Source organism: Camelina sativa, chromosome 11 (genome assembly GCF_000633955.1).
Source record: "Camelina sativa cultivar DH55 chromosome 11, Cs, whole genome shotgun sequence".
Taxonomy (NCBI): domain Eukaryota; kingdom Viridiplantae; phylum Streptophyta; class Magnoliopsida; order Brassicales; family Brassicaceae; genus Camelina; species Camelina sativa.
The window spans coordinates 6,668,122-6,684,298 of NC_025695.1; the positions used below are offsets into that span (position 1 = coordinate 6,668,122).

The 16,177-nt window shown below is 36.2% G+C and overlaps 4 protein-coding genes and 1 pseudogene across 4 annotated transcripts in view; all 5 read right to left on the reverse strand.

The window, feature by feature from the left end:
- Positions 1 to 1,041, reverse strand: part of LOC104722007 (uncharacterized acetyltransferase At3g50280-like) — a 1,491-nt gene extending 450 nt beyond the window's left edge. Inside the window, exon 1 of the mRNA XM_010440106.1 lies at positions 2 to 1,041. Coding sequence (XP_010438408.1) covers positions 2 to 1,041 — 1,040 coding nt within the window. The remainder of the gene's footprint in view (position 1) is intronic.
- On the reverse strand, positions 3,322 to 4,787 carry LOC104727695 (uncharacterized acetyltransferase At3g50280-like). The gene has a single exon (XM_010446778.2). It carries the CDS (start codon positions 4,729 to 4,731, stop codon positions 3,379 to 3,381), a length of 1,353 nt encoding a protein of 450 aa, XP_010445080.1. The 5' UTR covers positions 4,732 to 4,787; the 3' UTR covers positions 3,322 to 3,378.
- On the reverse strand, positions 5,881 to 9,577 carry LOC104722011 (probable tyrosine decarboxylase 2). The gene is made up of 12 exons (XM_010440111.1): positions 9,195 to 9,577; positions 8,935 to 9,007; positions 8,581 to 8,811; positions 8,214 to 8,377; positions 7,983 to 8,123; positions 7,733 to 7,792; positions 7,322 to 7,486; positions 7,132 to 7,188; positions 6,837 to 6,901; positions 6,588 to 6,711; positions 6,290 to 6,430; positions 5,881 to 6,175 (listed from the first exon to the last, which is right to left on the reverse strand). Exons 1-12 carry the CDS (start codon positions 9,495 to 9,497, stop codon positions 6,047 to 6,049), a joined length of 1,653 nt encoding a protein of 550 aa, XP_010438413.1. The 5' UTR covers positions 9,498 to 9,577; the 3' UTR covers positions 5,881 to 6,046.
- LOC104722010 lies at positions 11,146 to 14,001 on the reverse strand (annotated as a pseudogene).
- LOC104722009 (photosystem II reaction center PSB28 protein, chloroplastic) lies at positions 14,161 to 15,259 on the reverse strand. The gene is made up of 2 exons (XM_010440107.2): positions 15,094 to 15,259; positions 14,161 to 14,743 (listed from the first exon to the last, which is right to left on the reverse strand). The coding sequence occupies exons 1-2, from the start codon at positions 15,161 to 15,163 to the stop codon at positions 14,265 to 14,267; spliced, it is 549 nt and encodes a 182-aa protein (XP_010438409.1). The 5' UTR covers positions 15,164 to 15,259; the 3' UTR covers positions 14,161 to 14,264.

Below are 16,177 nucleotides of genomic sequence, written 5' to 3' on the forward strand. Positions count from 1 at the left end.
AACACTTTTGTTTATTTTCAGAGCAGCCCAACCAAGGCCATTGTTAAACATCTCCCCGACGGTGGTCGTCGTAATAGCGGTCCCGACCATATTCCCGCAACAATCCTTCTCAAGTGGAGGGTCTAGCCTTCGTCTCAGATCCACGATTAACCGGCAACAAATCACTTCTTCCGAACTCAAACCACTGTTTCTAACTATCGACCGCCACATATACGCCGAAACCGCTTGAAGCGAGGAGATTTTCCGGTCATCGGGACTAACCTCGTCGTTGGCTTTAGCTTTGAGCTCAGAGATGTTTTCACTCGTGAAACGAAAAATCTTCTCCTGTAGTAGTATCGACGATGAAGTACTAACAACGTCCGGTGTCTCCGGCGTCAATGAGGCCGGCATTCTAATCGGATACTCAATCCCGTCTAGAAACCATCCACGGTGAACCAAAGGAGGAAACGTTCTCCGATGATCGGAGCCGTTAAAGCAAATCTCCGACCAAATATTGGAGAAGTTCCAAATCGAAGTTCCATCGGTAACAAGGTGGCTATAACCAACGCCGATGAAAACTCCATCTTTAAGTTCCGTTACTTGAATCGCGATCAGTGAGTCAGAGATGCCTTCAAGGCTTTTGACACCGTTGCACGGGAAAAAACGTTTCAAGAACTCAGGGACAGTACCATCGACAGGTTCTAAAACATCAGTCACGGAAACAGAGCTAGCTGAAGCGTGGACGAATCTTACACCTGAACCATTACAGTCGACGTAAAACGACGACGTTCCATCGTCGTCGTTTTCGATCTTCACGAGACGACCGGCGAACGGGTAGAAGATCTTCAATGCGATAGAGAGAGAGGATTTTAACCGAGGGATAATGTTGGTCTCCGGGTCGGAGGGTTGAGGAAAGAGAAGACCTTTTTGTGCGTATTCGGATCCAAGAAATATGAGATCCCATGGAGTAAGATGGATCTTAACCCGATCCGAATCCTCGTTGTAGCTCTCGGGTCGAACTATGCTCTTAGAGATCACTTCAACTTTTTCTTCATCTCCCATTTTTTTGTATTTTTTATTTATTATGTTTGTTTTTGTTTATTATCTGATAATCTGAAAATGTTCATACTGCATTTTTATTTGGTAGTGTTAAATACATTTATTTATACTATTATGATTTATGAGTGTTTCACCTAGGATTAAAACAAATATGCCGTGTAGACGTTATCTCCTTATCGTATTGGCTGGTTTTGGATACCCTGTTATTTCTTTGTCGTAGTGTGTTTCACGTGCATAAAAACTGTGCCACATAAAGATGATCTGCTTATAGATTGGGTTATAATATTAACGGTTCGTAGGTCGCAGAGGCGCAGATATATAGATTTGAATCGGAGAAGATAGCAATTATGAAAAAAAAGTTTTTAAAAAAAAAATTTGCATATATTTTGAGGGAGAGGGTAAATTAATTTAATAATAAGTCTAGGCCCAAATCCAATAAACTAATCACCATCTTCATTGGTTATTTTGTTATGAGTTTCTAATTATTTTTTTAATAATTTTAATATTATTTAATTAAAAGTTTTTTTAGATTGTCCAAGAATGTCCAAAAGTTTTTTTTAGACATTTAAGACATACTCCCTCCGTTTTAAAATATATGATGTTTTATTGAAAATAAGCATATTAAGAAATAGTTATTTTTAAAAAGTTTAACCAATCATAAACAAGTCTGCATAGTATAAAATATCAATTTAATCTAAGAGTTGCATAGAAAGTTGGAAACATCCTATATTATAAAACAAAAATACTTCTCTAAACATCCTATATTATGAAATGGAGAGAGTATTTTTGATACTCTTAAAACACTTATAATTAAATAATATTAGAACTAATTATAAAAATTTTATAGATATTCATCAAATCTAACTGATGGAGGTGCTCTTACTGGATTACGATAACTCCTTACTATTATTTATATCATATGCTTTGAATGATAGTACTAATAACTAACTATATTATTGTGTATTAAAATTTTTTTAAATTCGAAAATACTATTGTAGTTATTGTATTTTTGAAGTACATTTTAGAAACAAGCCTTTGTTTTAAAATTTTAATAATAATTTATGGAGGCAGCAAAGGAAAACTTATTAAAAATAAATATGTCCACTGAAATTAGAATCACACATAGAAACCTGGCTCGGGTCAGTATGTTACCATAATTCGCTTATGAATAAGTCAATCTTATGTTAAGATTTTCCTAAGCATGCAATCAAAATCAAATCTTCCTATTCTAACACTGTATGTTAAAAGATTTCTATTCAATGATCCCTTTAGGAAAGGCATCAACATTTTGGTGGGTTTATTTGATGTGGTTAATGTGAAAAATTCAATCATTTAAGAGATCATTCATTATTGTGATATAGGCAGGTGATGTGGTGATGTGATGTCTAATGCTTATATACCAGCTGGTGTTCCAATTCCGACCAAAAAGAGACACAACGCTATTAAGATCAATCATATACTTATCCTCTCTTTGGGTGCAAATGATCATTCAGTCAAATTTTTACCATTTGAGATAAATAAGTTGGAAAACTTATTCAACTCATTCAACCAAAAAATTGGAGAAATAAACAAATTATAAAGGAAATTTGTTCAATTCTTTCATCTCCTATTTAGTGGATGAATGAGTTGAATATTATTCAACCAATTTTATTCAACTCATATTTTTTCAACTCATTCATCCGTAGTGCAACCATTTCCACCCTTGGTTTAAAATGTATGTGATTGAACAATAATACACATTGGTGCAAATTAAAAGGATGTGAATGGGCCAATTGATTTTCTTATATCACATTGGTGCAAAAATATTATTTTATTTTATTTTCTCTAATTGTGTCATTTGATAAGTTTTTTTTTTTTGAAAAATTGTGTCATTTGATAAGTTTTTTTTTCAAATACAAAGAAGGGCTTTATTGAGCGAAAAAAAAAAGGAAGATGATAATGGGTTTCTTGTAAATATTCTTAACAACTGCCGTTGCGGTTAAATTTGGTGGCGTGTTTTTGTATAATCTGCCAGTGCCATGCTTCAGTGTATTGAACGGGTACTTAGCACAAGCGTGACGCGGATGCGGGAAGTCCCTACAAGCTATCTAAAAAACCAAAACAACTTCCTTTAGAGATATTCTTACGAACAGTATAAAGATTTAAACAGAGCAAAGCCAGTTCGAGGTCTTAGTCTTACATTACCAAACTATAATCTAAAAACTATGATGTAATTAACTCTTATCAACCGAAACAAATCATATCAGATAAAATTCACATTTTATTCAAATTCAAGATACGAAATACATTTGAGTTGACGCAAAAAAAAAAAGATACATATAATTTGGATGATTATTATACTTAAACAACACATGCATGTTTCAAAAACTCAGCATCAGTGGATAACTTAGCCAAAACACTAGAGGATAAACACGTCTGAATCTCGATGTTTCCAGGTTCGATTCCCGGATAAGCAACGAGTTTGCCATCATGAGTAATCCCTGTTCCAGCTCGAGCCGCGATAGGTTTACCCCAACCGAAATCATTTCCATACACATTGAACCGAGGAGAGCTAGTAACGGCTATAGTATTGGTCAAAGTATTGACATCTAGTAAACTCGGGTTCTTGACCCAATCCGCAGCAAACTCTCTGAACTCTTCATTCGTTTGCGAAGCAACACTTTTGTTTATTTTCAGAGCAGCCCAACCAAGGCCATTGTTAAACATCTCCCCGACGGTGGTCGTCGTAATAGCGGTCCCGACCATATTCCCGCAACAATCCTTCTCAAGTGGAGGGTCTAGCCTTCGTCTCAGATCCACCATTAACCCGCAACAAATCACTTCTTCCGGACTCAAACCACTGTTTCTAACTATCGACCGCCACATATACGCCGAAACCGCTTGAAGCGAGGAGATTTTCCGGTCATCGGGACTAACCTCACCGTTGGCTTTGGCTTTGAGCTCAGAAATGTTTTCACTCGTGAAACGAAAGATCTTCTCTTGTAGTAGTATCGACGATGAAGTACCATCAAGGTTCGGTGTCTCAGTCGTCACAGAGGCCGGCATGCGAATCGGATACTCAATCCCGTCTAGAAACCATCCACGGTGAACCAGAGGAGGAAACTTTCTCCGATGATCGGAGCCGTTAAAGCAAATCTCCGACCAAATATTGGAGAAGTTCCAAATCAAAGTTCCATCGGTAACAAGGTGGCTATAACCAACGCCGATGAAAACTCCATCTTTAAGTTCCGTTACTTGAATCGCGATCAGTGAGTCAGAGATGCCTTCAAGGCTTTTCACACCGTTGCACGGGAAAAAACGTTTCAAGAACTCAGGGACAGTACCATCGACAGGTTCTAAAACATCAGTCACGGAAATAGAGCTAGCTGAAGCGTGGACGAATCTTACACCTGAACCATTACAGTCGATGTAACACGACGACGTTCCATCGTCGTCGTTTTCGATTTTCACGAGACGACCGGCGAATGGGTAGAAGATCTTCAAAGCGATGGAGAGAGAGGATTTTAACCTAGAGATGACGTTGGTTTCCGGGTCGGGTTGAGGAAAGAGGAGACCTTTTTGTGAGTATTCGGATCCAAGAAATAAGAGATCCCATGGAGTAAGATGGATCTTAACCCGATCCGAATCCTCGTTGTAGCTCTCGGGTCGAACTATGCTCTTAGAGATCACTTCAACTTCTTCTTCATCACCCATTTTCTCTCTTTTTTTTTTTTTTATGTTTTATTTTGTTTTGTTTTTCATCCACTGCATTATTATTGGTAGTGTTAGTACATTTTATTTATATTATTATTAGTGTTTTACTTGAAAAAAAAAAAATGCCGTGTAGACGTTGGCTGTGTTCTTTTTCAAGTGGCTCATCCAGCGATTGCGACAGATGAAAACGACAATGGCAAACGAAATTAAAAATCAAAACGACAACGACAACGGAAAAACAATGACAAGATGTGTCTATTCTAGTAAGAAAAAGTGTCGCTGGAGAGAGAAAGGGATCGCCGGTTTTTTCAGCGACCATCTCATTTCAAGATTACGGCGACTCTTCTCCACAATAACAACAACTCTTCTTCACACCAATAAGACTCTCCTTGTCTATTTTTTATTCGCTGTCGCTCCTCCAGCGACTTGAAAAAGAACATGGCCGTTATCTCATTTTTTGGCTGGTTTTGATATTCTGTTTATTTGTATGCCGTAGTGTGTTTCACGTTCACAAAAACTGTGCCACATATACGTTATCTCCTTATCTTATTGGCTGGTTTTGATACTCTATTACTTTGGTTTTGTATGTCGTAGTGTGTTTCCTCGTTGTAGCTCTCGGGTCGAACTATGCTCTTAGAGATCACTTCAACTTCTTCATCTCCCATTATTTTTATTTTTTTTTGTTATGTTTGTTTTGTTTTGTGTTTTTTATCCGCAAATGACAAATGTGCATGCTGCATTATTGGGTAGTGTTACTATTATTAGGGTTTCACTTGCATAAAAAAATGTGCCATGAAGACGTTATCTACTTAACTTAATTATTGGCTGGTTTTCGATGTACTCTTATTTGTTTGTCGTAGTGTAGTGTGTTTCACTTTCACTTCACGTGCATGAAAACTGTGGCATGTAGACGCTATCTCCTCATATCGGCTGGAATTTTATATTTATTGGGTTATTATAATATTAACGGTTCGTAGGCCGCAGATAATAGGAAAAACAAAATTGGATTAGGGTTTTGAATCGGAGAAGATAGCAATTATGTTAAAGAAAAAGAGAAACACACAAATTGCATAGTTTGAGGAAGAAGGTAAATATAATGTCAATTAATTTAATAATAAGGCCAGACCCAGATCCAATAAACTAATCTCGTTACCCAATCCCGATAATTCCGTACTATATATTATTTGTTTAATCTCTTAATTTTAAAATTTGTTGTAGCCACGATCAAAGCGTTTTCATAAATTCCAAATACAAAGAGGGACGTTATTGAACGAAATTTTTAAAAGTTGATAAATGGGTTTCTTGTAAATTATTCTTAACAATTGCCGTTGCGGGTAAATTTAGAGGCATGTTTTTGTATAATCTGCCATGCTTCAGTGACATGCTTCTCCTCTGTTAATGGTGCACCAACGGCGAATCGTAAAATGAATTGTCCCGATAGAGCCTGTTTATGATATAATATTTAGTTAAATTTTAGTTTTCATTCAACAGCTAGGCTCTTTATATATAATGAGAATTCGTTATTGTCATTATAACTTTATATATATATATAACTCACCGTGTGAGAGATGAAGATCTTGCCGGTGGAGTTAATGGCAGCAAGCAGTTCACGGTTGCGTTGGTTACACTTGTCTTCATCGCCGTCATCAACAGGCACAAGGCGAAAGCAAACGAGTGAAAAGTACCGAGTAGTGACAACCTTTAAAGTCATAATTAAGAAATAAATATTATTTTATCTATTTTTAGTAGGTGGAGACTGGACTTGTTTGTAGATGTTGATGTGATGGCTTATCATATATAGATGTGACGTTCATTGATGTTTCGATGAACCTATTTTTTTCATACGAATTGATTACCTCGAAATGTGGATCCTGAGTTACATAATCTTCAAATTGCTTAGCGAGATTGACATGTTCTCTTATAAAGTTTCTCAAGTTCTCGGAACCATAGAGCCGTAAAACCATCCATAACTTCAACGACCTGTATGAATCAAATTCGTGAACCCGAATAGCATGTGCTTATGCATGTAATAGTTAATTTCTTTATATATAGGTTTGAGTTAGACTTATATAGGACCAACAAATAGAACATCAAATGTAACCAACCTGAATCTCCGAGAGAGAGAAATTTGCCAATCTTTATAATTCACGACGGCATCTCTTTCAGAAACCTGATATATAATTATTATCTCATACAACATGCTTTCACCGTCTTAAAAAAAAAAGGTTCTAATGATATATGCTGATATACATCTATTGAACAACTCTAAGGACAACTACTAATTTTTGTTCAACATTTTAGTTATCAATATGGATATATATGATACGCTTTATTAGTTTCAATATAGGAAGATGGTTCTTTTAGGCTTGCAAGGAAATGATGATTAAGAGAGACCTTGACCTTATATTCTAGATACTCAGGATTTGTTTTCAGAGCATCAATGAGAGCGTATCGATCCTGTTTGATTCCAATATACACAACAACAAAAGAAAAGAAGTATAAATTGACTAAATAAAACAATAACTAAAAAAAGGTGAGACTATTAATTAGTAATACTAATATAGATTAAGGAAAAAGAGGTAAAACATACCTTAACCCAAAGGGGTGAACAAGTTTGATTAGCAAATAACCATTTATGAGCATTCATGTTAAAGGAGTCTGCGTTTTCAACCCCGTCAATAAATTTTCGATATTCTGGACATATACACGCATTCCCTGCATAAGCTGCATCCACGTGCATCCATATCCCATATTTCTAACAAAACATACACAATTTAATTTTCAATGACATGTACTAATTATATATATATATATATATATAGTCAGGCACCCAATTTTTTTATTTTATCAAATTAAATTTACTTATTCCAAATTCAGATGTCTAATAATTGCGGTTGTCGAAGCAGTGGTGGTGATTATTGCGGTGGATGAAGTTGGTTAGAAATTTAGTGATGCAGTCCACAAATTAGTTGATTATTTATTAGATATTATGTTTAAGTACCTTTGCAATTTTCCCCAATGGGACCAAAGGATCAACCGCGGCTGACGACGTTGTGCCAACCTGAAAGCCACCATACTTGTATAGTTAGCAATGGACGAAATACCCTAATTATAAAGAGGTAGGTACACAATATATATATATATATATACTTAATTGGTATTGGTAAATGGTAATAAACTATTTATATTCAACACATGCATAATGTGGATTTTAAGTTTAAGTTAAAAACTGTGGGGTTTTAAGTAATTACAGTAGCACAAATGAAGAAAGGGATACAACCCTTAGCGATATCATGAGAAATAGCTTCTTCAAGTGATTCTGGAAGCAATCCATAGTTCGTGGACGAATCAGTTTTGAGTAGCCTAATGTTTTCTTCATGTATTCCACCAATCTATAAGTATATATCATCATCACAGTTAACATGACTAATTAATCAATGAATTAGTATTTTAAAACGTAAAAAATAAATATTACAACCAACCAGACAAGCCTTTCGGAAACTAGAATGGGTTTGATCAGAGGCATAGACAACAAGTTGTGGAAGTACTGTTTTGCCAACTTGCTTTAAAATTCTGTCTCTAGCAGCTAATACTACGACAAGTACTGCTTCACATCCTGTCCCTTGGATCACTCCTCCTCCATGTCCTTTTTTAATCATTCATTTTTATCAAATCATTGAAATTATTACATTGGACACAAAGAAAAATTCATTAAAAACAATTTTTTTTTTGACAACTAAAAAAACAATTGTTAATTATTAAATCATTTTAAGATCAAATAACAGTTTAAACTCGACGGATGTGGAATCTTTCAATTTTTAGAAGAATAAGATCAGATTAATGACGAACCTGTGGAGAGAAAATGGTCGGGGAGTTGTAGCAATTTAGCAAGCCAATCAAGAACGATGATTTCGAGCTCAGTAGCGGCCGGGGAAGTTTGCCAGGTGAAACCAACGACGCTCAGGCCGGCGTTGAGCATCTCTCCCAAGAATCCGGCCACACTCGTGCTTGATGCATAGTAAGCAAAGTAACTCGGCCTTTGCCAGTGAGTTATTCCCGGCATTATCTTTTTAGTAACGTCTGTGAATTAGAATTATGACAACATAATATGGGTTCTGTTTGTAAGTGCATGTTTACTAACTTTGCTCTTTAACAACAAAAATGTTACAAATTATGCTTTTATAACAAAATATTTATACGTACCGTCGAGAAGTTCATTCAACGATTCAGGTTGGTCAGGTGCTGAATTAGGCAACAAGTCACGGAGATAACCAGGCTGCGTCAAATAACTAACAAATTATTATTTTTAATTTATTAAAAATTATTATACATACATCCAAATATATAACAGTATATAGAAATAATGATACTTTGTACACATTATATATGCATACAAAAACAATTAATATGAGTGGTCACATTTATAGACACGTAGTGAAAAAGTTGAGAAGATGATTAGGAACCTGAACTTGGGAAAGAACAGGGAAATCTTGAGGCGAGTCTTGAAGGTCTCTGTAATAGTCAGCAATAAAATCAACCATTATGTGACCTTTCTCTCTCAGCACTTCACTGTCCATTGGTTTCATCTTTATCACATCTGCTCCTTTAACTTTTTCGTTACCATTAACGTTACCATTGCCATTGCCGTTGCCGATGCCGTTACCATTCCGAATGCCGTTGCCGTTGCAGTTGCAGTTGCCGGTGCCGGTGCCGGTGCCGTTGTCGTTTCCGTTGCTGGTGCCGTTGCCAAATTCCCTGTCATGCATGTGTACGTTGGATTTTTACATAATATAATTTTCTTTTTGAAATATCATGAATATAATATATGTGTAACTAACACATTAAATTAGAAACGATAGATGATAACTTTTAATATATTAATATTTACATAGAAAAGGTAGAGATTAGAGGAGATGCTTACATCTCGAAAGGTACTGGCAGCTGTTATATCCCTAAGAATCTCTGTGTATGTTTTATTTAAGGAAGCTTTGTAAATTGCATGACTCAATAGGCTCACCTTTGAGGGTTTATATAATATAAAATATGTCACTCTCTATTATCATAATTGTAGAATTTATCATAATATTAAAAATATAATAATACACATCGAAAAAAAATCGAATACTGGAATAAACACTTATAAAAACAAATGCATGCTTGCACAGTTGCATTTTTTTCTACTTTTGGTTTTTCTTAAAATTTGTTTTTCTCGTTTATGGTTTATTTATTTATTCATAAATGATGGACACCACACAAATTATTTTTCTTGTTAGAACATTTTGTACTTTTGTAACATTCTCGTGTCTTTTCTTTAGATATTGGCATTCTTCTTCTTTTCCCGTTTATGGTAATTTACTTAAATAATAGTAACATTAACCAGTAGATTATATATGGTTTTAATAGTACATTCTTTCGTCAGCATATGGGTCACACTCATACATGATACAACAATGTCTTTTACACTGATGATGGTATGTTGTTTAATTCGCATCCACTACTTTGTTCGTTATACAATGTATTTTTTGGTCAACCTTCTCCATTTAGTGGTTTGAGTTCACAATACACTTTTCATCGTCACCAACCCCGTCTATGTAAACGGTTCACCAGGCCATATAAAATAAACCAATGTAGTACAATAATAAAGTTTTAAAACGATAGCTATAGTGTCATCAGTGTAGTACTAATTAAGTAAGAGAAATTTTAAATCGCATATTACAATTACAAACTTGAAATTCCCCTCTCAACATATTTTCTCAGAAAAAAAGAAAAGAAAAATTAATGAGTAAGCTACAGTGTTAGATTGTAAATAGTCGTCCCCTATAAATTGCAAACATAACGTTTCCACAAATAAGAACACAACCCACTAAGATATCATACAGCCATACAGTTGACCAAAAAGAAATCATACAATGATGCATTCAAAAAAAAAAGTTGGGGACTCGGGACACAAACTAATCATGTTAAGTGAGATGTCAACAGGGGTCAAATAGATGAACTATTCACCATGGGTATGGGACTATGGGTTGGTGGACGAATCTGTTTGGTCTGTTGAGATACTAATGGTATACGTTTGTCATTTAAAGTGTCAATCTATATTAGGCAATGATGACTAAATCGCCGTGAGATATAGAAGATGACTTCACGGGTAACCCACAAAATGAATGCTTCAACGGCCAATGGTGTGGTTGAAGTTCATCTACATTAGAAGTTTTATCCTCCTCTTTAATTTTAGTATATAATTATACCAAACCAGTCTTATGCCTATTTTGTGATTCTCATAAATACACTAGGTGCATTCTCATAAATTTATGGTTGTTCAAATGAATAATAATGGGATAAACTTCAAAATATATATTTAATTTATCTATACATATAACTTAGAAAGAAAAGGAACATAATTTCATAGTGTTATTGACTTATTGTACGAACTATATATAAAAAGATTTTTTCTTGTTTCTAGTTTTTTCCCCCCTTGTAATATGCTATTAACAATAAGAAAGTGAGGATTTATATAAATTCTACATGGAATCATGAAGGAAAGGTGGTTTAGTAGGAGTGGGCAATACAAAATCTGTGGAACTAACCATCTGTATAACCTTAGACATTGTTGGACGAAGTTGTGGAGACTCTTGTGTGCACAACAAACCGATCTGCATCAATCTCTTCATTTCTCTCTTATCTGTCTCTTCTTCCATATCTTTGTCTATCATTTCCTCCATCTTGTCTGAAGCAAAACATTTCCAAACCTGTTCAAGAATTTAAGGGGTAATTAGAAAAAATGGGTCATGAAGATAACTCGTAGTAGCTAAGAAGTTTAAAGATTGATGTGATGAAGATGTAGACTCACTTGAGTAACTAAGGTTTCAAGGGAGTTATCAGACCGGAACTTATTGTTTCGAAAACCGCTTGTTATTTCGAGAACAAGGACTCCGAAGCTATAAGCGTCGATTTTATTGCTTAGTCTTCCCTTGCTAATGTACTCAGGAGCCATGTATCCTCTGTTAGACAACCATGAAGTTCCCTTTTCAGATTATGAATCAGACCAATAGTGGTAAGGGTCTCTTATACATAAGTTCTAGAGTTGAAAAGACTTACAGCGTGCCCGCGATTGAAGAAGGAGAAGGAGATGAAGAAGGGAAGTCTTTGCCACCTTCCGGATAAAACTTGGCTAATCCAAAGTCTGAAATTTTGGGTTTGTACTTTAAGTCTAACAAAATGTTGCTAGCTTTGATATCTCTATGAATGATCTTGCACGTTTCGTGAAGATACTCTAACCCTTCTGCTGTTCCTAAGATAATTGTCCGCCGCTTCTTCCAGTCGAGTTCTTTCTTCTTCTCCGGGTCTTAACTTCCATGTCAAGCAAAAATAGTTTAGAAACTTTGCAGACAAGTAAGAAGATATATAAAAGTGTTTTAAAAAGGGATCTTACTAAATAGGACATGATCAAGGCTTGTATTGGCGAGGAACTCATAGACAATGAAACTATTCATGTCAGTGAAGCACAACCTAAGAGTCTGACCAAGTTCTTGTGTTGGCATCTACTAATTACATCTATTTCATTATGGATCTCTTCCCGTGGCGTCTTTCCTGTTGTGTGTAGCCGTTTGATCGCAATTTCTCTTCCGTCAGACAGAGTTCCCTGTCCAAAAAAGACAATAAAAAAGGCTTGTCTAATCAGTTACGTTCACATAGTAAAATGTAGAGAAGAATCGTTATATATATTGAGAAGAGAGAAACCTTGAAGACTTCACCATATCCTCCAACGCCAAGCTTGCAACTCTCATTGAAGTTGTTGGTTGCTTTTTTAAGAGTCGAATACTCAAAGCTCATCAAGTGTGAGTCATTACGTATAGACACTGACTCCTTCTCTATCCTTAGATGTCCAAACAAATGAAACTTTTTTAATCTTAGTCCTGTGAGATAACCACACTTTGACATAATATACCACTCAAGGAACTTACCTTTAAGCTTCTTCTTTGGACTAGCTCGCATATACATGCATTTCCCACACCAAAATCCAGCTGCAATAGCCAAGACACCCACCATAGATAGAACGAATATGTGCACTATGATTTCTTTGGTCAAATCTACAAGAAAATACACAAGAATTATTGTCAAGATCATCAAATTACTGATTCACAATTTGAAGAAATGACAGAGTAAAGATACAAATACTTACTCATATAAAGCAATTCACGTTCATTATAGAAAGTATAGTTAGAGTAACGCAAGTAGCAGCCTGCATTCAAGGCAAAGCCTTCTTTGAAAGGTAAGCAACTAGACACGGATAAAGCTCCATCTGCTAAGCATAATTTACACAACTCATCGTCTAGCGTTCGCCAGCATATTCCCAATCCGTAAACCATTAGGTCACGAGTGCCCATTTTAGCCACCGAGAAACCTTGATTATATGGAGCCGTCTCAACAATGGATTTGGTCACTTCCTTTACTAAACCTTTGAATTCATCAGACTTCTCCTTTTCACCAGCACATATCTAAATTCCCAAAATGGTCGACATATTAGGATTTATCTACTTGATATTCCTACAAATCCGATCTCTAAATCCTAGCTCTTAGTTATGTATTAGACAACATATGTATAGGTTTGCAACTCAAAACTAATCATGTTACATATCATATATATGTATAGGTTTGTATTAGATATGAGATTTCTAACATAACATACCATCTAATTAATACCTTCGTGTCCTGATGAGAAACAGGCTCGTGATAGAAGCTGTAATTATCAGCCCTAACGAAACAACCATCCAAGTGAAACCAACCACCGGTGGCCGGAATACATTGAGAGAGGAGATTGGTGGCACGTGACCAACAAAGACTACATTCGTCCGGTGAGAGATCGCTAACACACTGCGACAAAACGTACATCCTCTGCGGAGGATCTCCATGTTGATGGATCCCGAATTTGACATGCCTCATATCATCTCTGATGGCGTCAAGATTGAGCTGATAAGATCTCTGGTAAGCCTCGACGTCGGAGACGGTGCCGTTGTTGCAAACCCAGCCGAGGACATCGATTCTAGAAATGTTCACGGATATAGACGAATTTAATAACGTTAGCAGCATGAGAACGACCAAGGAAGAGATGAACGTCAATGCCATGATCAGAGAAACGATGCTTTTGATCTGTCTCTCTCCATAATAAAACTTACTCCTAACGACTCTTGGCTATATATAGTAACCAAATTAAACCGGATATGCTCTCAAGTTCGGTTTAGCTTCTATTTTTTAAAATTTACACGGTTTTGGTCTAATTGGACAGAACACATACAAACGCACAAACACAAACACGCTTAAATACCAGACTCGATTAAAATCAAACTTTATCAGAAAGATCCTAAATAATTAAACTGACTATAATGCATATAGCCGCCATATACCATTGTGAGTTGATGAAGTTCTCAAGTAAAGATCAAAAACTAGGGAGAGTAAAAGATATAAATCAAAAGAGTGAAAAATTTAATGTAACATACACAATTTATATATGCTCATTGGAAAAGTCTCACACCTCATTACTTCTTAACGAATTGCAAACCGTTCTGGTCAGAGTACCGCTCCATAAACCTCATGAACCTATCCCATTCTTTCGGTGATCGCATTATGTGCTTCGCCACAATCCCTTCAGGTTTCCCATTCACGAATCTAGCGTTCACATCAGTCGACTGAATCACACCTTCCTCATCAATCATGTACAATCCCGTAATCTCCCCAACTTCACCGCTAGAGTCAAAAACCGATGGCTGGTCGAATGAGAAGAGTGCCATACCGTTACTTCCGTCTCTTGATCGAGTCAGCTTAACGTCAGGGATCGTCATCTCATCTGTCCCTTGGATGAATTGGAGAGCCGGCTTTACCATCATCGTGATTGGGACAGGTTTCCACGGTCTTAGCGCTGTTCGAGATGAGGGTTGTACCCGTGGGAGAGACACAGGCGAGCCAGTGAACGATGAGCCTTTGATTGGTAAAACAGAGCATGAAGATACAACTATACCTGCCAAAACAAAAGGATCAAAAATGTGTTTTTTGATACCAATTTAGGTTAAAAATCCAATCTTTATCCACATCTCAATAAAACATGAACCCTAATCCCCAATTTCAAACCTAAACCCACTTTTTCCTCGAATCGGAGCTATCATGAACTCACAAAAAAAAAAAACTCGATTTAGACCAATTCGTTTCCCATGAATCGATTTAGCTTGAGATTATCATCACTCGTTACAGTTTCGGAACCAGCATTGTAAAGTTTCGAAATTTTCGTAGATAAAACCATAATCAAACTACATGCAACACGAAGGTTCCACTGCGAATTCAAACATTACAATTTTATGGGTTTGGGCGTACCTGAGCGAGGAACATCACGTGGAGAATGAGTCAGAGAACTCAAAGACCCAATCGACCGAACACAAGCCATTACTGTTGATGTCTGTGTGGGGCGCAGATGAGATTAGAGAGAGAGAGAGAGAGAGAGAGAGGACACAGAAGAGAGATGTAGAGGAGGAAGATGATCCTCTGGTGTGGTGGCGGGAGATTAGTGACGTGTCACTACCAAGGCCGTTCCTTTGATTGGATACCGTGATCGTCTCAACTAATGGGCTTTTTATTTAGGCCCATTTTGTCGCTTAATAAGCCCGTTTCGGGGACGGAGAGTCTCTAGCTGTGACAGAGGTTTTCGTACAATGCATGAGACACAGGTGGCACATGCGTGCAGATCGTAAAAGAAAAGCTGGACTGTGATGCCATAACGAATCCCATCCCATGGCCATGTGACGAATCGTCAGCATACATAGTTACTTCTTAAATTATAATTAGTGGAGTATATCCTATATAATATAACCTACAAACCACCATTTGCAAAAGAGTTTTATGTATGTGTGTGGTGTGGGATTAGGTTTCTCTCTCTAATAATACGTAAATTAATATTTCAGTAAGTCATTAAGGTGTTTGATCCACATGCATCCCATTAACCTATTGTAATTTGAACTTGTATACTAGTTATCTATTTATTTACGATATATATACTCTATACACTCTCACATAACCATCTAATGTTCTTTTCGGTAATAATGATTATGGGACTGAAGAAGTGTATTACTATTACTACTAGTTATGATAATTAGTTATTAATAGTAGATAATCATAGAATTAAGATGGAAATGAAGAATTTAACTAGGGATCGGAATGTTTTCTTCTAAAAACTACAAATAATATAAGAAAGGAAAAGATAATTTATGTTATAAAAAAGAACCGGGCCACATGAGTGCATGTGAAGCGACAGTTTCTGTTTTAGTCTCGAATAAGAAAGAAGGATGGAAACATGAAATCAGTAAGAGGAGGAGTGGGTAATTGTTGGAGTATTAACAATAATTTGATTTGATGAATCATGAATATATATGCGTGTGCATATCTATGCATGTCATTTCCAACA

What these genes read in the sequence shown, in the direction of transcription:
- LOC104727695 (XM_010446778.2), bottom strand. Translation starts at nt 4,731, where the DNA reads ATGGGTGATGAAGAAGAAGTTGAAGTGATCTCTAAGAGCATAGTTCGA.
- LOC104722011 (XM_010440111.1), bottom strand. Translation starts at nt 9,497, where the DNA reads ATGCATGACAGGGAATTTGGCAACGGCACCAGCAACGGAAACGACAAC. An exon ending in CTGTTCTTTCCCAAGTTCAG is followed by an intron (nt 9,008 to 9,194) that starts GTTCCTAATCAT and finishes TATTTGACGCAG; the next exon opens with CCTGGTTATCTCCGTGACTT. An exon ending in CATTGGGGAAAATTGCAAAG is followed by an intron (nt 7,487 to 7,732) that starts GTACTTAAACAT and finishes ATGTTTTGTTAG; the next exon opens with AAATATGGGATATGGATGCA.
- LOC104722009 (XM_010440107.2), bottom strand. Translation starts at nt 15,163, where the DNA reads ATGGCTTGTGTTCGGTCGATTGGGTCTTTGAGTTCTCTGACTCATTCT. An exon ending in ACGTGATGTTCCTCGCTCAG is followed by an intron (nt 14,744 to 15,093) that starts GTACGCCCAAAC and finishes TTGTTTTGGCAG; the next exon opens with GTATAGTTGTATCTTCATGC.